The sequence below is a fragment of the Folsomia candida genome, unplaced genomic scaffold (assembly GCF_002217175.1).
Source record: "Folsomia candida strain VU population unplaced genomic scaffold, ASM221717v1 Fcan01_Sc021, whole genome shotgun sequence".
Taxonomy (NCBI): domain Eukaryota; kingdom Metazoa; phylum Arthropoda; class Collembola; order Entomobryomorpha; family Isotomidae; genus Folsomia; species Folsomia candida.
Genome location: NW_019091213.1, coordinates 350,732 through 373,651, shown reverse-complemented (window position 1 = coordinate 373,651; position 22,920 = coordinate 350,732). Strand labels below are relative to the sequence as shown.

General features: G+C 47.2%; 2 protein-coding genes across 7 annotated transcripts; one reads left to right on the top strand and one right to left on the bottom strand.

The window, feature by feature from the left end:
* Nucleotides 1–547: 547 nt before the first annotated feature.
* On the top strand, nucleotides 548–4,007 carry LOC110858295 (neuralized-like protein 2). 3 transcript variants are annotated; one of them, XM_022106993.2, is made up of 7 exons: nucleotides 616–748; nucleotides 831–1,128; nucleotides 1,201–1,535; nucleotides 1,614–2,175; nucleotides 2,339–2,775; nucleotides 2,848–3,138; nucleotides 3,236–4,007. In XM_022106993.2, exons 5-7 carry the CDS (start codon nucleotides 2,367–2,369, stop codon nucleotides 3,349–3,351), a joined length of 816 nt encoding a protein of 271 aa, XP_021962685.1. In that variant the 5' UTR covers nucleotides 616–748; nucleotides 831–1,128; nucleotides 1,201–1,535; nucleotides 1,614–2,175; nucleotides 2,339–2,366; the 3' UTR covers nucleotides 3,352–4,007. The 3 variants fall into 3 exon arrangements, with proteins under 3 accessions (XP_035714723.1, XP_021962685.1, XP_021962684.1); XM_022106992.2 differs by having other exon boundaries at nucleotides 617–748; nucleotides 1,614–2,234; XM_035858830.1 differs by lacking the exons at nucleotides 2,339–2,775; nucleotides 2,848–3,138; nucleotides 3,236–4,007 and having other exon boundaries at nucleotides 548–748; nucleotides 1,614–2,234.
* LOC110858293 (protein grainyhead) lies at nucleotides 4,006–21,317 on the bottom strand. 4 transcript variants are annotated; one of them, XM_035858828.1, is made up of 16 exons: nucleotides 20,799–21,317; nucleotides 19,723–20,073; nucleotides 17,097–17,700; nucleotides 16,807–16,988; nucleotides 16,571–16,733; nucleotides 15,278–15,389; nucleotides 13,952–14,046; nucleotides 13,056–13,112; nucleotides 12,162–12,266; nucleotides 9,857–10,012; nucleotides 9,712–9,744; nucleotides 8,258–8,391; nucleotides 7,403–7,588; nucleotides 6,533–6,905; nucleotides 6,363–6,427; nucleotides 4,006–5,635 (listed from the first exon to the last, which is right to left on the bottom strand). In XM_035858828.1, exons 2-16 carry the CDS (start codon nucleotides 19,977–19,979, stop codon nucleotides 5,365–5,367), a joined length of 2,793 nt encoding a protein of 930 aa, XP_035714721.1. In that variant the 5' UTR covers nucleotides 19,980–20,073; nucleotides 20,799–21,317; the 3' UTR covers nucleotides 4,006–5,364. The 4 variants fall into 4 exon arrangements, with proteins under 4 accessions (XP_035714721.1, XP_035714720.1, XP_021962681.1 ...); XM_035858827.1 differs by having other exon boundaries at nucleotides 17,091–17,700; nucleotides 20,799–21,316; XM_022106989.2 differs by having other exon boundaries at nucleotides 9,857–10,009; nucleotides 17,091–17,700; nucleotides 20,799–21,315.
* Nucleotides 21,318–22,920: the final 1,603 nt, after the last annotated feature.

The following is a 22,920-nucleotide window of genomic DNA, read 5'->3' as shown; positions in this document are numbered from 1 at the left end:
ACACAAGGGTCACTCTCGGTCTCCGCCTCCTCTTCTCGGACAACGTCCACTTGATCAGAATGGACCTGTCCAAACTTCTACCCGCCAGCGAGGACGGCGATGAGGACGAAGGAGCAGCATGTTGCTCACTGATCACTTCGTAATTCTCTAATTCTCATAACAATAATAAATTCTACCCGAATAAATAAGTAATGAATTGGAATGTTGCAGTGACGTGATAAATACAAAGTCGGTGTTGAGAAAGCGGTTCAAATGTCCTGCCCTGCCTCCACTGCTCTCCGCTCGTCGGAAATCTCAACCCAAAAGGGTTTTAATTTCGCGAGGTGGGGTGAAGAAGCCGGCCTGGGCCTGCACCAAGGGCAGCAGAAGTCGACCTTCTCCACACAAAAGGACGGGGGCCGTCATCACCCAGCAACTTTCGTCGGCAAGGTCGCACAGCCCAGTTCAGAGTGACGACGCGTCTGCGCTGATGCCCACACGTCCTGTCCCACTCACTCGGAGAGGAAGTTATGACTCTGACAAGGATGACGCCGTGTTTGGTGACCGACTGAGGCTGAGCAGCGGTCTGATGGGTGGCCACTCCTATCTCCGTCTCGCCATGGCCCCAGATGGCTCCGTGCTTGCGGGGGGTGGCTCCATCAGCCCTGTCGGCGTGATGAAAACCTACCCGTCCTGGGAAACGGTCCAGACTTTCAAAGACGTCGGCAGAGTCACGTCCCTTCATTTCAACTTTCACTCCAACCTCCTCGTGAGTATGACCAATCAATGGGCGTGACCTTGCACTGATTTTCGGATTAGGTGACTAACTCAGAATGTGTGTGCATGTGCAGTTGGTTGGCAGCAATGATGGGCGGACGAGAGTCATGTCGTGGCGTCACGGGAAGGAATTGCTCTCCTGGGAATTTAGCTCCAAATTCAACGAACATCTCCACACCCAGTTCTACTTCATGGACAAGTTCGTACTCCAACCCCAACAGAGTTCTCTCGCCTTGTACGCCATTGGTGAGATGGATGGAGAGGACTCAAATCCGCTGGCGACTCTCAAATTTCAGAAACGGCTGGCAGCAACATTCCCACTAGACGCGCAGAGCATTACGGCCGTGGCTGCACCAAATCGGTTCCTCTCGTGTAAATGCATCCAATATAAGTTGCATTAAATTCGTAACAGCAAACTCTACAATTAATTTCCTCCTTGTTTAGCTCAAATCCTGGCAGGTCTGTCCAACAAAGGGTTTCAAGTTATGGACGTGAATGCGGAGCGCGTCTCATTCTCCGTCCGCTGCGCTCACTCCAAACCCGTGACCTGCATCCGGCTGAACGAGGCGCCGCTGGGTGGCGTACAAACGTCTCACCTTTCCGATATCGTCCTCACCTCCGCCCCCTCGTATTTCGACCCCGTCAAATTGTGGGATCTCCGCCTCGGAGCTCCCGTCCTTCGACTGAGCGATATCAACGCTGCCATATTCGTACCCCCTGCGAGACCGGCGCTCTCACCCTGTGGACGGTTCATTGCGACCGGATGTGAGGACAACTCGGTAACACTGCATACTTATTCACATGACTGAAAAATTAGAGGAGAGAAACAATTATTTGTCCATGTTTTCATGCCGCAGTTGATTTTGTACGACACACGGCGGATGCAATCTCGTCACAGTACGTTTGGGCAACTAAAATCGACAGTGTTGGACTGCGTGTTTGACCCCGTGACCCCTTCAATTTGGGCAGCCTGTCGGGATGGATGTTTTTGGAAGTTTTCCTAATAGTTTGTTTCCTTAACCTTGATTTATTTGTGTATGCACATACCAACTATCTATTACAGACATTAGCACTCATTGTGTGGTTTTATAATTCCGAATTTTGTACAATAGTCTTAGTCTATTAATAAGTGAGTATCCGTCCGTATGTTATGCATCATTGTGAATATGCCTTTGTTTGCATGGAATAAAAGAGCTTGCATAATACTGCATACGTCAGGGAGCCGAGGAGTGTGTCTGGTTGGTCAAATGTTGAGCATGAGCACCGCCTGATCTCCTTTCCGTCGTGGCGGCGCATAATTCTCAGAATTCTACTTGTTACACAACGTAGCACAAACTTGTTTTCGTTCGGAAAATGATGGGACGCCAACAGATGTGGGCGAAGAACAACTGGAACTAAAGCAGGACAAGAAGAACACACGTACGTTTCTTTTCTATATTACTATCTCACCATTCTCGATGATCGGAGGGATTTAAGAGGTAACACTCATTTAATTTAGTCCAATTATTAAGTAATAATGACTAGAGTTTAATGACTACCATTTGAAAGCTAACGTTGATTGTTATGTGGTTTGTTTGATTAGGGAGAATAATCCAGTGACCAGATTGAAGATGAACGTCTTGTGCAGCTGCATGCGTTTCCATCCTCATCACGGCTCCAACATTGAGTTGGACGAAGATGGGGTGGTGGCGTCAAGAAAAAATTCGTTCGCCAATGCCCTCACCTTCTCAGAACGACCCTTGGCCCCAGGGGAGATATTTCTGATCCAGATTGAAGAAAACGAGTCAGGATGGAGTGGCTACGTCCGGCTGGGCCTGACACAGAAAGACCCATCTTCCCGTTTTGACCTCCCCCTCTACGCCCTCCCTGATCTCATCCCCATCGGACCAAGTTGGGCCTACGCCATCACTAAAACAGCCATTTCAGCAAGCATCAAAGAAGTCGAGGACAGGGAGGAAGTTTTGGACGAGTCGGAACAAAATCTGGTCAACTACAAGCGATTTCCTAGAGTGGTTCATCGTAAGTGCAGACGTGAAATCAACACACCCAGCGTCGTCGCAGTATTAATAGCATTTATTTAATTTATGTTAGGTCAAGGCTCCATGGTTCGCACACCACGTGGGCTCATTCACGAGAACACCCTCCTGCCCTACGGAGGAGAGCCGCGCCTCCCTCCGGGCGGACTCCCGACAGACGTGGGGTCACGAATCGGTGTCATGTTCGTGCCGACGAGCGAGTTTGGGGCAGCCATGCACTTCATTATCAACGGAGAGGATCAAGGACCCTCCTCTCTCGACATACCCTTCACCTCAGCCCCACTCTATGCCGTGGTGGATGTGTACGGATCCACGAAGAAGGTTCGGATTGTGCAGTATGATGGAGGTACAGTGAAACATATGCACTCCACATAAGCCATATAAGCAATAAAATCATGTCTGTGTATAAAATTGGTCGCTGACAATTATTTTTGTCTATTTAGCCAAAAACTTGCAGGCCTTGTGTCGGTCGGTGATTCTCAATTCGATCAAAATTTCGGGCGTGTGCAACCTTCCTCTTCCCCCACTTTTGAAAAATTACCTCCTGTTCTCCGATTAGAAACACTTGTGCATGTGAGTGCATCACGACCGGGCGACCGAAGCAAGACTGACAACATCCAACAAACTAAAGTACCCACCCACCCATCAAGTAACCAAGTATCCAGCAACACACAAGTCCCTTCATATTGTTACCACTACTAGATGTATGTCAACCAAATACTGTAACTAAATAATACTACACAAACGATTGTCAATTAATAGTTCTCGATTTGTCATGCGAGGGTGCATGCGCACATCCGCAGAAGAGAATCATACGCTGGGGTTGCTTAATTGTTACAAATATTTATTTATGGTGCTGGATTCTTACCTGGCAGTATGAAAATAGACAATTCAAGTATTATTAGGATAGTTATGGGATGTAAATGCACGGACGGTGTAGTATTTTACTTTGGAATTGTGTTTGATGGTTGACCAGGGTCAGACTTGAGCGCACTCGACCCGGACCGTTCATGGAAAATTGTCAATAGTTCCAAAATAATATACTTGTAATTCCGCATTGAATTTTGTTCAAGTAAGAGAATGATAAGAGAATCACAAAATGAGACGCATTAGTAATACTAATTTAGTATGTATTCGTATAATAAATGGCCGCCATATGTTGTGATGATGAAGACGTGATGAAGATAAGTAAATAATACACCGATAAAACCTGTTTAAAATGTGTCGTATTTATTTTTATTCACAAACGCTAACAACAACTTAATTAACATTTAATGGCGATTCAATAATGAAAATAATATCAGTGATATGCATTCTGAGTCGGAGGAATGAATTATTTAATGAATAGTACTCTTATTTTGATATAACTCTTATCTGAACGTTTGGGTAGCATCATGAATTAACGAATGTTTATAATATTCCATTTTTAAAGGGCGTCTTTGTACACATATTTATGGGAGCCCTTCTCACGGGGCAATAATTACTACGATAATAATTCGTTGCCTATTATTATTATTACACACTGACAATAAACCTTAAGTACTTAATTTAGAGAGACACTGATATTTTAGTAGAGAGAGAGGTTTAACAGGTAGCACTTACTTAGCACTAACTGACACTGCTGGCTGCTACATATTTGGCGTGGCGGCGGACGAGGCGCAACTTATGTATGCTTGACCTTTTGTATACCTTCGCCTGTTCAATTCTGTATAAATTATGTTATCTGCGATTTTTACCTGTCTAGTATTGCATAAAAATAGTCGTATCATGTGTGGATGGATTTTTATATGGATGGGCACTTTATTTTGCTTATGGCACTCGATCATCTATTTGGGCTTTGGGGTATTTTCTTTGTATTTATGTTATTTATGTACATCTGTAATATCATTAGGTAGGCACTGCTCCCGAGTATTAAACTACACTTCCGGTTGTTTAAAGCTGTCGTCGTGTTATAAAATATCATCAAAAATCATCATCATCATCATCGTCACTACTAAGCGAAAGGGGGTAGCAGCTTAGGGGGTGGGGAACCTTATAAAAAATTCATACTGGATTTTGTACAGAACACAGAATAATAACTGATGGGGATTCTTCCCGCGTTTGGTGTTTCACTTTGTACACGGGGAGTTAAGATTAGGAATAAATGAGAGGGGGTCTCCATCACACCGCCCCCTCCGACACTAGGATTTAGCATCTTGCGGTGTGGTGGGGGCCCCTCAAATCTACTGGTAGCCTCTCACTACGAATAGAATTAATATATGCATCTATTATATGTACTACATCTATTTAGTTACGTGCATATGGCTACACCCGCTAACGGCTAGTCTTATTAAATAGAAACTATTTTATACTCTTTCTAATTGCACCACAAGAAGCTCTTTTGAGAGACGTTGCACGCTAGCTAATAACTCTTAAATCAAAATATTCCGTCTGTTCTTCTACTATGTACATTTAACAAGCTCATGTTTGGTAGTTGTGTTGTAATTTATATGTATCAAAAGTATTATTTAATTGTTTTTTAGAGAATCACAGGAAGAGTTGTCGATGTTGATCGAACGACTGTTGTTGTTACTTATTCATGGATTCCTTGAGTTGGGAGGATCATGAGACCAGCACTGCTCCCGTCGTCGTCCCCACCTGCACCACCACCCCCGCCCCCACCGTGGCCCATGACGTTATGGTCGTGGACTTGCTGCTGCTGGTCATCCACGACCATCTCCATGCAGAGCTCGGCGAGCGTGACGTCGAAAGCGTCCTCGTTCTCGGAGGCCTTCACTTCGAGAAGAAAGGTGTCCTCGTGACAGTAATGCTTCAACATCTCGTCGTCCACTTTAGCGACGACACTGCAATTACGGGAAGAGGAGGGTCATAAATATGGCATAGCAATCTCTCTGGTGGTGTCATGTCATCAATCAGAGTATGGTTTTTTCCACGGCCGAATGGACGAGTGGTGGTCAGAGAGTCAGTCGTTGACCGATGGGAGAGAGGAGCAGGGGAGAAGAAGTGCACAGGTAGGTATCCGTAAATTGGTCTCTCTCGCAGCAGTGGAAGGAGAATAAAAAGAAAGGATAAAAAGAAAATAAAAAAGTTGGTGAGGAATTTGGATAATTGGAGATGGCCGGAGATAGAGGCTAGAGAGAGAGAGAGGGAGTGATGTTGTAGTCAGTGGGGCCATAAAGATGTTGGAGGAGGAGCGGTGATAGAGCGGCCAATGAAGAATAGAATATGCAAATCTGCATCTCTTTGCCGATCACGGGGAGATAACAGAAAAGGTAGAAAAAGAGTGGATGTGACCAGAATTAATTAAACGAAACCACCACCACCTTCACAATCATCACCCTCAGCAGCACCAGCAAAAGTAGCTCAAAAGCCAAAAAGTGGAAGCACCACCGCCAAGCACCCAACAAAATACAGCCACCAACAACAATGGGCTCAATCAACAAGAGAGACGCAGGCACAACAATGAGGGAAGAGCACCGACGACGACGGCCAACTCATGTCATGGGCAATGTGAGAAAGTGAGACGTTCTCTCAAGTCAGTGATGATAACCCAACCGATAATTTGCTTACCCTTTCCCACTCCGCCGCAAGAGATTCTTCACCGAGCCCATGGATATCTTGAACTTGTCCTCCAACTGAAATTTGGTTCACAATGTTTACTTTTCTCGCCCTAAACCCTATGCGCATTTCCATAATGCGTAGCTAGCTAGTTAATTAGTTGGTTAGGTCAGAAGACTCACCGCTGCGAGGAGTCCGAGCGTGGTTGGGGGTGCGAGATGGACGGGAGTGAAGACGTCCTCCCCCTCCTGCCTCACGTAGATCATGAGGCGTTCGGAGGAGGGGGGCATGGAGGAGCGGAGGCGCTTCATGGGGATGATGAGGTCAGGGTCGCCACTGTTGTCCTGCTGGCCCAAGGGGTCGTGGTGGTCATGCTGCTGGAGTTGGTGGTGGTGGTGATGGTGCTGTTGTTGTTGGAGGTGTTGGTGGTGGTGGTGGTCGAGGTCGTGGGGGTTGTGAGGGTCGAGGAGGATGGAGGTGGACGAATTATTGGAGGAGGAGTCCTTGTTGCCACCATTCGTGAGTGTCATGCTCAGGTGGAGCTGATTCTTCTCCCTGGAACACCAAGTCTCACTTAATAAACCAAATTGAATGAAGGGCGAGAGGAATCGAGAGGGTGCCTTTCCCACTCATCATCCCGAGAGATGAACCAATGGCAAGTCATGTCCAGAGTCAGTGGAAAAGTGATTAATCATTATGCAGCACAATGCATAGTTCATCAATCCTCTCTCACAGCACTGGCTGCGGCCATGTTTCACCACAAGGAGAGGATGACAGCTAACCAATAATAGCTCCAAGTGGGTGTGGACCACCACCACCACGAGGAAATCATAATAGTCACTGAATTTCAGTAGTCCTTTCACCACTTCTGACTCTGGACATGAGCCCAATTTCGACTACTCTTTGGCCTATTCCCATGTGTAGTGGGGGCAGGAAAACGTATACTCCGCGAATGGGGACGACAGAGTTGAGGAAGAAAACAGATTTTATTGTGGGAAGGAAGGACAGTTTGATAAGAAGAGCAAGTAGTTTTGTTGAATTGGTTTGCTTACTGCTTGATGGGCGTCCTGACGATGATGGAGGGTTGTTGTGTGGGCTGGGGCGGGGGTGTCGGTGGTGGGGGCGACTCTAGAGGGAAGTTGTGGTGAAACTTGAGCGGAACTGGTCTGGGGGAAGGGCTGCTCCTGTTGCTGCTGCTGCCGCCGCCGGGGGGACGATGATGATGATGATGATGATGACTGGATTTGGGAGAGAGGATTTGAGGTTAAGCTGGAGGTCTGGTGGTGGGTGGGACATGCTGGGTGGTCGTTGTTGGGAATATAAGCGTATTTTTGTACCAATCATCATCTGTGCATTTGTGCAGTTGCTCCCTCCTCACTCCATCCGAAGGGGTAAAAGCTGCAACCAACAAGTAACCACGTAGGGGTTGTTGTGTGTGAAGGAAAAGTGGTTGTCGGGTCAGAGTGGGTGGGTGGGGGCAGATTCAACTCGGGAACAAATGCACAGATGCACAGAGATTAATATAGCTGGAGAATTAATTGATCATGCACACACGCCCCACCCACTCACTCCTCCCACCCGCCGCCACCTCGACCACGACAGCAGCGTCCGCACCAGGACGGCACTCACTCGGAACTCGGTCAGTGAGTGATGCGAACGTACAAACGCACACGACAAAGTTCGAGTTACAAGACAGGAGAAAGCAAGAGAGAGAAAGAGCTGTGGAAGGACAGACACTTATGGTCACGGGACAGTGGGGGCAAGAAGAACAAGAACAATCACTTTTTTTCTGGGGTGGTTGGTGGTGTGACACATATTTTCATGTTAATTTGACACGCATGTCATTCTTAAGAAAGTGCGATAACAGGGATAATAAAATAATGGCAAATAAAATTCCATGTTCTTACGCATTATTTGGAACATTAGGATTTGAATTGATGTTTGGCGAGTCTGAGCCGGGGTCAGAGTTTCCCCCAGCGCTGCCTCCTCCTCCTCCTCCTCCTCCTCCGTAATAGCCGTGGAATTCGGCAAGTGGCGTCAACTATTTGTTTGTCATGCAAAACAAGAGGGGAAGAGAGAGACAATTAAAACAATGGAATGAGCAACCATAATACAACAATCATAAAATACAAAAGAACAAATACACGACAAAGACCAATAACGAGAGAGAGAGAGAGAGAAGCCATTAGTGGATGCAAATGAGGAGCATATTATCGAAGCAGCATAGTGATGAATGAGGAGCGCAGCAGCATCGATGTGACCACTGATACATGTCATTATGCAAATACTCCCAATCAAATCAATTATCCCACTCAATCACTTACAACGAAACCAAGCCAGAGCAGAAGCAGTCTCAAAATGTGGACGTTGTTAATTTAACAACGTCAACCTCAGTCGCAACGAGGAAGATTGCTTGTTCGCAGTCGTTCATACATTGTGCAGGCAGAGTTAGATAAGCAGCCAACTAATAAATAGGGAGCAAGTGCATTTTAAGAGGGAGCAGGAGCGTCAGAAGCCCACAAACATGGCGGCGGAGTGGATATAGAGAATAATACAAAAGTAATAAAAATAGTCCATCCATTTTTATGTGAGATTGAGAATTCATGCAGATTGGATGGTATGTATTTGTGTGTGTGTGTGTCCAACAAGAACGGTGGCGTTTTGTGTGAGTACCAAGAAACGAGAAGAAATGGCAATGACGACGACGCTCAAGTTTGTTGCGTGTTAGAATGTTGTAGGAGAGAGAGAGAGAGAGGGTTATAATATTATTATATAGTTTGGGGTCCAATTAGCCCAAAGTGTCCTCCCCAGACTTGGCACCAATTCACATTCATCCATCCTCGAACTGCCTGACTCTCTTCCCTTCTTGCTGGCTTCATCTCTCTCGGCCACCATCACCACCTCATCAGTATTCCGCTCAGGTGGGGTGAGAGATTAAATGCTGTTGTTTCGTCCATTTTTTTTACTGCGACTCCGAAAAACAAGTGATTTATTCCTTTTATTGCTCGGCCCCAAATCAATTCTTCTCCTACGACGACGACTATGCACACACAGCAACTCGCTCTCCTCTGCAATATCCTACTCGCTAGTGGATTCCCATCGCCAACCAAATTACCCAAAGCCAAGCCATCCACCAAGAACCACAGAATCCACATACAGCTCCCCATAAAACATTTTATTGTTCTCTCCTCCGCATAAGATGAACAGCGTCGTCGTGGATGGATTACATATTCCACACAGAGACGCGTTTCATTATTTTATTTCCACATTTTTCACTCGTCTCTCTCTCTCTGAGATCACATCGCTTCTTGGGAAGTGAGAATGTGTACTTATCGATAGTCACTGAATGTGTGTCACTTACGTTGACTTTGTCGAGGTCCTCCGCGGGTGAGAACTGTGGGAACAATAAAACTATTAGTACCAGATTAAAGTAGATGCGAATGATCACATCTCCTCTCCAATTAAACTGCTGCATGCATTGTCATATATGAAATGGGACTGCTTACCAGGACGGGTGGTTTTGCGAGGTCGGACATGGCGTAGAATTCCGTCCTCTCGGTGGCTGTGTGGTAGAGCTCGTCCAGCTTCTTGCGCCCGGTCGCGGTGAGTTTGCGCTTGGCGGCGCGCCTCTCCTCGTCCCGAGTTTTCCGCTCCGCCCCCTTCAGTTTAGAAAAGGAGAGTGAGGATTTAAACACACGGGCCGTTCATGAGCGTCGTAACACTCCCCACCCACTCTCCCCACACTCTCGGAATAGGCGGAGGAGGAGATGAGACGGTCATCCCCACACCACCACGAGAACCACCCCACGACATATTCCATGACCCCACGACGAGGTAGACGGAGGAAGAGAAATCTCACCCTCCGCACATTTCCCTCTTATTAATTCGAATTAGAGATCGTGACGGAATGTGCGGCCAGCACCATCAGATTCCTCATCAGATCAGGAGTGCAGGTAATGCAGCAATAATAATAATAATAATCAGCATGTGTGAGTAGAAGACGAAGGCATTGCTGCCTACGAGCTGCTGCTGCCTCTGCTACCACGAGCACCTTCGTAATAACCTTCTCTCGATCTTCTCTAATAACTCGGAAACCAATTAAATCTCTCAAATTAAGCTGCCAACTCTGATTGACACTTTACATCGCAGGTTATAACATGGGATAAAAACGCTTCCACGTCGCTCAAGTGGAGAAGGGACCCTGCTGAGGACGCATCAAAATGTCATCCACCCATCCATCCCAACCACAACTAACCCGCATGAATATCTCTCTCACCCTCAGACCAGAGACCGTGTACAAATACGGACGTATTTATACACGCTTCATCTCTCTCGCCTGCCAATCCAATTCCCACCGAAAGAAATTCTCGACAGGATATGATGATCACCTGGCTGGACGATGCGATGAGGCGGATCACATTCTTTTAGCATCCCATTTCCACCACGACTACATCATAGATACTCATAGATTTTTAATACTCATAGTTTCTCATTTTAGCGACGGACGACGGGGTCTAGAAGGAAGAAGGATCTCATCCCCTACTGAATCTGATTGGCGAGTTATTTGTGGAGTCAAACAATGGAGGACCAATGACGAGCTGAGCCATTTTTTGCGACGATTTACGAGACTCTCATCTCGCAGTCAGTCCTTCTATCGCACATCACACGCCGTTGGATAATCTCTCTGCCAGAGAGGACACTTCTTCTTGATCCTATTGTGAAAATTGTGCATACCTGCCTCGCCAAGTCAAGTGATGGTCAGTGTGGTGATAATTATGCCTACACATGTACGTACGTTCGTAATAATGGCATTTGTTTGGTGAGGACAAATCAATCATGCGGCTGGCTCATGTCTGTCGTACATATCTGTTGTTTGGCCATTTGACGACGAGCCCGACGTAGATCTGTGTGCACACATGTCGACGCTCTCAATCTGTACTTCTTGCCCATTCCTTGCTACACAAAGTCAATTGATGAAGCTTAATGGGCATTTAATTCCGAGGGGAGAGCATAAATTAGTCGTGGAGGGGTCGCAGTGGGGGTGCCTCTTCTCATCCAAGTCTCGCCGATGCACATCTTGTGTGTGGATAGTGCAAATAAATTAAGCTGATATTTATTGCCCACAGCGTACAACGAGAGAGAACATGAGAGCAATTAAAGGATTGTTGGTGGAATCAACAAGTTGACGATGATGATTGCGTGCATCGTCGCACTTTGGTTGGAAACGTATATAAAATGGATGATGGATAATGCGGATGATGCCGTGGAACTGAACGACCGACCCTTCAGCTCATGTTCTACGACTACATCTCATCCTCAGAGAGCTGCCTCGGCAGAAGAGCCAGTGCTAATGCAGGCAAGGAGAATAATAAGTAATTATTAAATCGAAAAATGTTATGGCTTCTGGTCCCGTCCGACTCCATTAAAAATATGGCGATGACTAACGAAACCAATAAAAATGGATGATTCATAACGACATTCGCACAACAACGTACTTAATAATCTTGTTGCCTCTTGTTGATTTTTGACGAGGAAAATGCAATACTTTTCCCACGGAGCGACCTTGCTTATGTACATACGCTCAGGACTTTGTATGCATTCCTATGCTCACTCACTGCTACATATTTCTGGGGTGACTACTAAACTACCAATACTCCGTCCACCTGAAATTAGTGGCAACTCGACCACTTCTGGCAGAAATTTAGCCTCCCAATGCACACACGATGGATGGGTAGGTAGATGGGTAGTTAAGTGGGTGGGTGGGTGGTGGGTGTGGAGCAATTTAGGAGTCGCGGAGGAGAAGAGACTTACTTTATCACAGAAGACCTTGATCTGAGAATAGCCACGATGGTAGATGGGGCAGTTGGGGTCGCGAGGGTCGTCATACGTGTCGATCTGCAAGTGAAGGGGCAGCCCCTGTGACGACAGAAAAAAGGACGAGGGTTATTATTGCATTTTTATTACACGTATCAAGAAGAAGGATTCCATTTAGTGAGGTGGAGGTGAGAGAGAGAGAGAGAGAAAAATAGAGAGAGTGAGAGAGGGGGGAGAAGGACACAAGATAAAAATGGGTAAAAGCACATTTTTTAATTTTCCTCTGCCCCAACGTGGGAACGCATCTGGGTGCGAGTGATTTTTATTTCTTGGTCATTCAAGCCATTGCCGTATTTCATTCTCGGTCGTCTTCTTATTCCCATTTCTTTATTTCCACCACTCGTTGGAGCACAAGTTGTTTGGTTTTGGACATCCGACTCACACTGCTCTTGCATCGCATGCTAATGAGCATGGCTTCTAATCGGACCAGGTAACTCGAGAGGTTAAAGTGTCACTCGATCCAATGATACACTCCACTCGGTCCCTGTGAATTATTTCCTCCGTGGTCATTCCTCTCCATCACTCGTCTCATCCAACCCCACGCCATCATTGGCTTGGAGAGAACCAAGTGTGTGACATGACCATATTTTTGACGACCACAACAGCTCCGTATTGGATGACGTTCATAGATTTTTGTGGTGGTGGTGGTGACATTTATTGGCCACGACACCCCATCGCATCACTGCTCGCGACGTATGCAAATTGGACATGAGCTCATATTATCCCTTCGTATGTGCTGTCAATCACTTATTGCTTGACTTGTCCCAGGGAGATGAGGGATTAGAGAGAGAGAGAAAAGTCATGGTGGTGGGATTAGTGCATGTGTCTCACCTTGACGCCTTTTTGACTGCTAAAATCCGTCGAGAGACATTGGACGGCTACGTTGATCTGTAAAAATACGCAAAAATTTCAAGTCAGCTCGCAATCAGAACCAAAATATTTTTTCCACTCTTATGCAACGGACGACGACTCGAGGGGAATTATTGAGTTGTCAAATTGGTACACATCGCCCAATGGTGATGTGCTTGGTCGATTATCTGTTTGCATATGCACATTGTTGTTGTTGTTTTTGAAGATGCTGGTGAGGAGAGTGCACGGAGGGAGCTGAGGTGAGCGAGAAGAGCAATTATTCTCTGGTATTATTGGGTTCCTTTCCATTCTTCGTGCTTTTATGAACATCATTTTGATGCGGCTGTTTATCCGTCCGTCCATCCATCCACCCATCGGCTATCTGCTATCCATCTCCTATGAATGCCATGATTTTGGTACATTATTTTCCCAAGTTCTTAGTTCGAGGCTGGTGGTGGTGTCTGGCTGGACTGGAGAATATGAGAGGATTTAGAATCAGATCACGTCCACGCTCCTTCCGCTCATTACATTCTCACAATCTGCTTGGATTAAATTATACGGCCCATCATCATCTCGGAATTCTTCCACCACTCTGAACCCACCACCTTCGCCGTCCCAAGGAAAACTCTTGCTCGTCGTAAACCCATCGAGACTCTGCCAGAGACAGGGGCATTCACTCGAAGAAGACGCTCCTCCAAATACACACGGACGCTCGGAAAGAGTGTGTAATAATAATAATGAAAAGATTAAATGCCACAAAAAATGCGCTCTCGTATCGCACCTGTTCTGCTACGAGAGTCGCTGCTCTCGTCGACTTGTTGTTGCGGGGGAGTGGCTTATCCGCTTATCTCTACAACAACATAACTACGTATCCTTACCTTTGCCGAGCTTTCCAGGGGGTTCCAGTACACGGCGATGGCGTTGTGAGCAACCTCGTCGATACAGCCCACCAGCCCCACCGAGTTCTTGGTGTCTGCAAATTAAAAGAGGTCATATTACACAACGGCCCAGTCGCACCTTCCCCTTCGCTTGCACACATGCATACGTCAAGAGTGGAGTCGTTAATAAAAGTCAGAATTAATAGAGAAGCGACACTAATCCCAATTAAGCAATGGCTTAATTAGTTGGTACGTGTAATGGGGTGGTGGTGGTGGTGGTTGCTGTCCGCCGTGGTGGAGGTTGATTTAGAAGGCAATATAGTTTTAGTTATTTGATGGGATCTCCTTAACTCGCTGTCTGTCTTCTTCTTCTTCTGGAGAGAGGAAGTGGGCGATGGAGAGGCGAGATTAGTTTAAACTGAGCATTATACAAAGGTCGAGGAGGAGGAGGATGGCTTGATGGAGAAGAAATGAGAATTCTGCCATAAATTCAGATTCTCACAAAACAAATCAAAACGAGAGCATCCATCGTCAGCAGGAGGAATAAATAAATAAATGGTGGCTCATACGCCGTCCGTAATAATGAGCGGTTGAGACTCTTGTTCTTCATCTCATAATGCCATTTATTTTTCCTCCGTCCACTGATCCACTTGTTGGAAGAAGGAGCACAATCTTGCTAAATGGCGTGTATTGTGTGTATCCTCCACTTTTTCTGCATACCAGCGTCACTCACCACACCCAGGAGTCCCTTTTGTTGTCTGCCTACCATCCATTTCAGAACGGGAATAAATGTGAGAGAGAGAGAATGAGAAATGGCCAAATTGGCGATTGACTGTTGAAGTGGAAAACAGGTTGTGGGGATGCTGGCGATGGTGGTGGTGGTGGTTGGTTGAATTGATCTCTGGGGTGAATGAGTCAAAAGTTGGTCATTTTTTCATTTTTTGGGCACCCTCATCTTTATCGTCACAATCCACACACATGTATTACATTGGATTCATTACATTCATGCGATGAGTTCAGGCGGCCGATGAACCCTCATCTCCGCCAGAAAGAAATAAAAAGATGGTCCAAGCCACCGTTATGTTGGAAAAAACGATGATGACGACGATGGTCATCATTCCTCTTCTTCTTTTCTTGTACGATCCATCTGTTCTGGGACTTCTGCTGCTGCTCCTGCTGCCCACCACAAAATCACCACCACTCACCCGCACAAGAATTGATACAGGAGGAAAACTTCATAATAAGGCTGCCACCAAAAAAGTGCTCGCGGCGGCAGTAGCGCCACCACGGTCACAGGTCATGGGAGAGAGGAGGGTGGAAAATTACCTGCGTCCAGGATGCGTTGTTTGACGGAATGTTGTCGCGAGTGCCAGAACTGCCATGCTTTGATTTCATCCTCTGGACTTTTCTCTTCGCGGAAGACCAGCATCACGACGCTCTGCGAAATAATAATGGGATAAAAATGACATGTCATTATGGTGATAAGTACGTGAGCCCAATTAACAAGGCAGAGCACATAATATGATAAATATGATGAGAGAAGGACATAAAAAAGGTAATGAATATGCATGCAACAAACAAATAAACTCTGCGTTGCAATAAGGAAGTCAACTCTCTGAGCTCAAAGGAACACACCAGCCACACGGCAGCCAATAATCCAATCCGCAAATTAGTTATCTCGCAATAGCAGAAGCACCACTGCATACGACGACTTCATACGATTTCATACTTCTCCTCTGCATATGTACGACTAGTGAGCACAACCTCTCATCATCCAATCGAAGCGAATCAATTCAATCGAGAGAGAGAGAGATATTTTTTATTGCGTGGCCCAGCAAAGACATTTTCATCATCATGGGTCTCGTCTAATGATCTAACGGGTCACCCCACCACAATTCCTCCACAGCACTATTTTCTACTCGAGTCCTTTGGTGTGATGTTTGATTGCTCCTCGTATAAATTTTTAAAGGGAAGGAATAATGGACGCCTCAGGCTGAGACATTTTTCTGTTCTCACTCTTCTCGTCCAATCCAGGAATGACCATGTCCAGGTGGACCATTCATTGTGCGCATATGCGTACCTGCACACATCGCATGCACGTATTTCTAGGGTTATATAAATATGATGGTCGTAGTAGCCGTGGAATGGTTTGGCTGGGTCAAGTGGAGCCCCATAACTCATGTGCATATGCGATCCCATGTCTTTTTTGTCTTCCTCTGCTGGCTTTGCTTTACGAGGCTGAGACTTTACGAGAGATTGCTCCCAGATAAGGTCGAGTTACGAGCCAGCCAAGAAACAAAAGGAATCGCTGGCTCGCTGGCTGCCTGGACGCATTACACTCAATAAGCTACGTACACGGATGGACTGATGGTCGGTGCATGGCTGGCCTTTTTGGTAGCGGAAAAGCGAGCGCGTACATTTACTACAAATGGCGAGAGCGGTGTTAGTGGTGGCCGTGGTTGAGTGATGGGACGCCGTGTCCAAACATTTGGGCAGCCCCCCAACACTACGACACGACTCAATACCACCTCGCAGTCACGATCGGTCAGAATCAGTGAGCCTCAGCAGAGTAACAATGACGACCCTCTCTCACACTCTTTCACTCACTCACTCACTCACCTTAACGGTTTGCGACTTGAGGGGCTTCTCCTGGTCCGGGAGAAAGTCGAGCGTGATCCCGTAGAACTGACCCTTGTTGATGTACGTGATACGGTCATCCTCCCGCCGCTGACTCGTCGAGATGGGAGACTCCAAGTAGTAGCGGAAACCGCAGTTGAGGAACCTGCACATGACAATGTCCATCATTTGTTTACCATTCTCATCTCGCCCCACAAAAAATAATTATTCCTCCTTACAGTTTTGGGATCTGGATCTTATCCGTTTCCGAGGTTCTTCCAAACTCATGCCAGGGTCGCGTGGCTTTCTGGTTGGGCGTGGATGCTGGCGTGGAACGACCAGTGGCCGAGCCGGCGTTGCTACTTGCCCCACTCATTTCACCCATCAGCCCTTGCCCCACCATCTCGTTGTAGTCGAAACCCTGTGCCAGAGAGACATTCATAAGTTAAGGTGTGCATCTTGCCCCCGATTTGGGAGCTTTGTGAGGGAGGAGAAGGTCTCATAAGTGGTGTTCAGTTATTACACTCACTGGTTGCGCCGTGGAGTGATCTCTCGGCGTGATGCTCTCCGCCCCGATTCCCGAGTCCGGGGAGTTGACGTCGATGGTGACGGGGTTCTTGTAGGGTCCTCCGACGATGGTGGCCCTGTAGCTCTCCACACCCGTGGGTCCGTCATAGCCTGAAATCACCCGGGTGGCATTGGAGGGGACGTAGTCTGGGGGGAAGTAGTCGCGGTAGTAGGGTTCCGTCGAGTAGCCGCCGACGAGGGAGGAGGCCGTTCTGAGGCTGAACTGCTGCTGTGAGATGACCCCACCACCCCCGGAGTAGTCGTAGTGCGAGGGGTTGAGGGTGGCGAAGGCGGGGTAGCCGTCCGCGTCCGTCGTGGCCACCCCCAGAATCCCGTTGAGTCTGGACGAGGGGGAGGATGGCGAGTGGGGCTGGTGGAGGTCCTCCTGCTTCACCACGATCACTCCGCCGTCCGTGTTGGACGCGTTGTGACCGTTGTTGAGCTTCAGCTTGGGGTTCGACCTCAGCACCGAGGTCAGTTTGGGGTTCAGTGGGGACGACGCCGTCACAAACACTTCCGTCATGTCGGGGGACGAGTTGGACAACTTGGGCTGTTGTTGCACAGGGCTGGAATATTTATCAAAGTCATTAATACAGATACGCATAGTTAGTCATATCGTGGCGTTGCAGATTTTTCAAAGTGACAAATGTGTAGTGGATAGCATGTTACAGGGTGACATGCTTTTTTTGACTGTGAAGGGTGGCGTAACTTATGTGGTGGTGGTGGTGGCGTGGGAACAGTAGTGTTGGCAGTAAATCGACGGTGAGGGTGACAGGGAGGAGAGAGATGCAGATTACCACCGCCCACTCAATCAATCATCTCTCGTAAAAGTACCAATTCCTTCACTCGACTCCATGTTGACACTTTCTCCCTCTCCGTGATAGCAATCCGTGAGCGTAATAGCAGCCGATATTTCCCCCTCAGATCTGACTCTCTGCCTCCATTCTCCGTCCATCTGAGGATTTTTTAGCACCAATAGGCTCGGAGTTTGCATGCCACGGAGCCGTTAGAGAGTGGAGGACGAAAAGAAGCATAGGAGCAGAAGACCCCGTGGTGATCTCTCTTGTTCTCCTCATTTGCATATTATTCATGAGGAGAGATTATTTACGAGTCGGAGTTAGGCCCAACTAAACGACCCTCATAAACAAGTCGCTGCCTCTGCATCCACTGGAGCCGAGTCCAATCAAACGCATCTCTATTTTATTTTTCCTCCCAAAAAACGCTCGCTCGCTGACCAACTCGGTCCAAAGACGATCATCATTCACGGACCGAGCCTGCCCTGTCCCATGCATAAATCCGAGAATGACAACAATAATTGCAACGAGAATGAGGGAGAAGAAGGGAGCATAAATTAGTGTGAGCACAATAATGTAGGTGCTCGGGCAGAGAGGGAGAGCTGAGATTGGGATGAGATGGCCGTTGCTGCATTTTATCCTTCTTGCTAATTCATCCTCTTCTTGCTCGCTAAAACTCATTACTATTCCCAGCCTGCCCCGACGACTAGTGAGACGAACAATGCGATCATGCAATGCAATCTCTGAGGGGAGACCAGCCTTTGACTAAAAGGAGACATTGTTATGCACAAGAAAGGCAGACCTAAAATCTGAAGAGGTTGCTTGCTCGCGTAAAAATGTGATACTAAATGAGTTCTCAAAATGCAAATAATCCGTGTGGCCGTTGGCTTATACTCCATCTTCATTTTTATGCCTCACAGAAAGAAAGGACTAAAATAGAAAGGTGCGTCTCTCCGACCAAGAAGATGATGATGATGACGAGATGCGATGAACAATGAGTGATGATGATGCATGACGGGGCGAAACGAAAGAGCTAAATCCGTCGATAGGACGCTATTTTAGCCGACAGAAGCAGCAGCCAGAATGAAGAAGGGCCATGTCCCAATCCGGCAGAATATGCTGATACAAATCAGACATCCGATATTATTGCAACGTGTTTATGCAATGTTTATTTATTTATTGTGATGGGAGGCAGTTGCTTATTTGTGGTTTATGAGATTGGAAGATGATGAGCTGATGGTGATGATGGAGAAGGAGTGGAAGTGGTCGTCGTCGTCGGCTGGGCTGGTTCTTGTTGTGCCGTGTTGTGTGTGTTATGACTAATTCAGCGTTATTGTTTGGGGTGAATGTTCTTGGATGTGGTTTCCGAACAGGTTTCTTGTCTTTCTCTCTCATTTTAGTGTAGACGACTGAAATGGGTCAAGTTTGCGTGTTTGGGGTTGACCTACTCCGTCTACTCCCACAAACCAAAACTGGATCTCCACAAACTGGAAAGTTGGGTTCTCTCCCACCAAGAAGACTACACACCACGCCAAGGTCGACTCCACTCCAGCCAACCCTGCCTAAAAACCTGTTGGTGGATATGTCACCCACACCGGAACATGTTCTCCTTGCTCTGGGTCAGGATTACCAGCATGATTATGGTCATTATGGGGCAGGAACTACTTCCGTCCGCTCGTCTCAAGACACCCCGTTCACCACTGCACCTCTCCTCTCTCGCCTACTCTACTACATGTCTGCTTCGAACTCGTCATGCCTCCCACGGATGCAGATATATAGAAAATGAGTACTTACGACCAAATGTCCCCTCCGCGGTGGTCGCTCTTGAGCAGCTCTCCGCCCCCGCCTTGCAGATTCTTGCCGTAAATGTCATAAAAGACGTTGAAGCCGCCGCCCGGCGACTCGTCCGAGGCTCCGTTGATGTTGAGCATGGCCGTGGTTGCGGCTGTGAGGGGGTGCTCGAAACTGCCTCCGCCTCCCTCCACGACGAGCAGGCCGGGTGAGGAGGACACTGGGTCGGAGGTCGACTCAAACTCTGTCGACGACGACATGCGCGAATACAGCGGTGAGGAAATCTTGTCCACTCTCTCGCACTCTACGGAGGAGGGGGAGGTAGCATCAAACTCGGTCTCTTCTCTGCTCCCCCTGCAATTAACCAGGTTCACATCTGAGATCATCCAACATGTACAAATCGAGGCAAGCTAGCACCATTTCTTGTCATGTACACATTCGCTGCTGACTGCTGGCCCGGAGGCCGTGCTGGCTGGTCATTAGCTGAAAAAGCCTCACTTTTTGTGCCAGTCACTGAAGAAAGAGAGAGAAGAATTGCAAAAAGAGAGGTCAAGCGCGGGCGACGACGACGACGTGGCAGCAAAAAGATTCTCATGCTGCAAGCACTCAGTTTCTGCATTTTGAGAATGAGGAGAAAAAGTGAGGCTGGCTGCACTTGCTGCTTCGTCGTCGTGGTCGTCGTCGTGGTCGTGGTGGACCCCAGGAGGCTGGGGAGATTTATTCTTTTGGCCTTAATCCCCTCCAAGGACGCTGAGGCTATAACCATCCACTGTCCGCTCTCTTCTCTCTAATTCCAACTCTAATGCCTTCCACTTTTTAATCGGGATTAGACCGCTTTTCACTCTCGACTTCATTCACCAGCTCATAAACATTCCACTTTCTGGCTTAAACAACGCTCGACTTATTAAAAACTACTTTACGCTCATCCCATCCCTTGTTGGGGCAGCATCTGGACCATGACCATAAAATACCACGCCAAAAACCACACCGTCTCAAAGACTCGTGTCATAAATTGTGCTACACATTTAAAAGTAAGTAAATAAATATATCCACTCGCGAATGGAAACACTTTTACTCACCGTCTCGATTCCTGCTCCTATCCTCTTGTCCTTTTTCAACAAAGAAACTCTACAGACATGCAAACATGTGTGTGTGTATAAAACTGTCACAAATCACACAAAATGTTCCAGAATTCAGCAGCCACCCCCAGATTATCACGCACACATTGAGATTGTCTCAACCACCAGTCGTCACTCTGCTATTTTTACTTTAGTACTCTTTTCTCCTGGAACTGTGTGTTGTGTGAGACGGAGGGAGGAATCTGATGGATATGCAGAGCAGCACTATTAATAATTGATGGAGATAACTATTGAGCGATAGTATTTGCGTGGGGTCAAGTGTGGGGCGGCGAGGACGGTGTGTAACGTGGCCGAGTCTGAGTCGAACTGAGGCAGGGGAGCTTAGGCCAGCATGGAGAGAACCAGGGTGGATAAGTTGACTTGGATTGGACAGAGATAGGCGAGATACATTGTGTGTACGAAGGTATAGAGCGAGGAAAGGGTTGAATAAGAAGAAGAAGATGACCACATGAGAAGTAAGTGAGCGAGCAACAGGTAGTTTAACCCCACGACGACGGCGATGATGCAGGAGAGGCCAACCCTCTCCCCTTTCTCACCCCTCTCTTGTCCCGTCTCTCATTCCCTCTCGCTCCCCATCCACTTCTTCCTACGAGATCATTCCCATTGTTCTCCATATTGTGTGTGTGTACCATCTCTTTAATTATCATTATAATTCCTCTCCTCCACCAATTAATGCACAATTAAGCCAATCCTCCACCGTCTCCATTCTCACCGACCCTGGTCATCCAGCCCCTGCCCGCCTCCACCCATCACCCACCGACCCCACTCGCACTTCCAAGCACTACAAATAAAAGGTCACAACCGTAGTCGGATTAGTCCGTAGTCGGATCGACTTACAGATTGCTATGTTGTGGGGAAAGTGAGAGTCGTCGTCGTCGTGAGTCGTCTCATTAGATGCTCCTCCTGGACTGGATTTGTGGAATAAAGTCGGTTGCACATAATGATAAGTGATGCGTTGAGATTGAGCTTGTTACTCTAATAAATGTCCCATTGTTTCCCTCCCAATTGGCACCCACTTAGCCCATTTAGAGCCCATTATCCCTAACCAAGCAGTCACACACGTACACACCCACAACCATCACACATATTTCACTGCTCCTCGGAATATCTATGCAAGCGACCTGCATCCTGTAAATGAGCAGCAGCAGCAGCATCGGCGGCCCTAAGCATCGTAATATCTCTTTTACGAACGACAAACAATGCCATAACAGAGCAGAGTAATAGCCACACATGAAAATACACAACAATAAATGAGCACAATGAGCACCGCTCTCACGTCTCTCCTCAAAATAAGTATCTGATTTTAAGTGTATTGTTGCGTTACAGGGTATTCTTGTCCCTTCAAAGTCAAGGCCCGTTAGTCGAGAGGACTTGGCGAAGGAAACCACAGAAATAACCACAACGGGATAAAAGGACGCGGCGGAGGAGACTCGGTCATAAAATCAAATTCCTTCGCTGTTTTCTTCTTCCTCTTAACCCAGCCCAACGCAACCTCAGATTTTAGGCACACATGACATTTATACGACGCCGATAAGCATGAAAAGAGAAAAAAAGTGTGCAAATCTTATCCTGCCCCACCACGAAAGATGATCAGTTTGACCGTGTCAACAACACGACAACGACTTCACACGGAACATGTACATGTGCACTTATCTATGTCTACATATATGAAATGAGAGCTCTTTTTCGCTGTCTTGGTCTCCTCTTGTTCTTGTGAATGGCAGGATCTGAGAGGGGATGCGATGATAATAGTCCGTCATAACACTTTGGCTCTCGTTTCATTTTTCACGATTAATCCGAACGACAGGTGAGCAAGGCAGGATCGAGATGCTCACTTTGTTTGCCTGAGTGACGAGAGTCCTCTGTCCCATTGCGCAATCAGTGGTGGGGTTCCATTGCTTATTGATGGAGGAGAGCGTGGGGAAGCAAACATCGAGGGACTCAGTTCTTCCACTTCCACAGAGTCCGGAAGAAGAAGAGGAGCAGGAAATGTAGGTAGGGGAAGGGTCCGGCTCATCACCACCGCCACCACCGCCGCAGTCCTCGGAATATTCTCATGCAA

Coding starts and splice junctions, on each gene's coding strand:
- LOC110858295 (XM_035858830.1), top strand. CDS start 569: ATGGGTGGCCACTCCTATCTCCGTCTCGCCATGGCCCCAGATGGCTCC. Junction 1,129..1,200: donor ACCAAATCGGTTCCTCTCGT/GTAAATGCATCC, acceptor CTCCTTGTTTAG/CTCAAATCCTGGCAGGTCTG. Junction 1,536..1,613: donor CCGGATGTGAGGACAACTCG/GTAACACTGCAT, acceptor TTCATGCCGCAG/TTGATTTTGTACGACACACG.
- LOC110858293 (XM_035858827.1), bottom strand. CDS start 19,979: ATGTCGTCGTCGACAGAGTTTGAGTCGACCTCCGACCCAGTGTCCTCC. Junction 7,589..8,257: donor CCTAATGTTCCAAATAATGC/GTAAGAACATGG, acceptor TCCCAAATCCAG/TCATCATCATCATCATCATC. Junction 6,428..6,532: donor CGCTCGGACTCCTCGCAGCG/GTGAGTCTTCTG, acceptor ACCAAATTTCAG/TTGGAGGACAAGTTCAAGAT.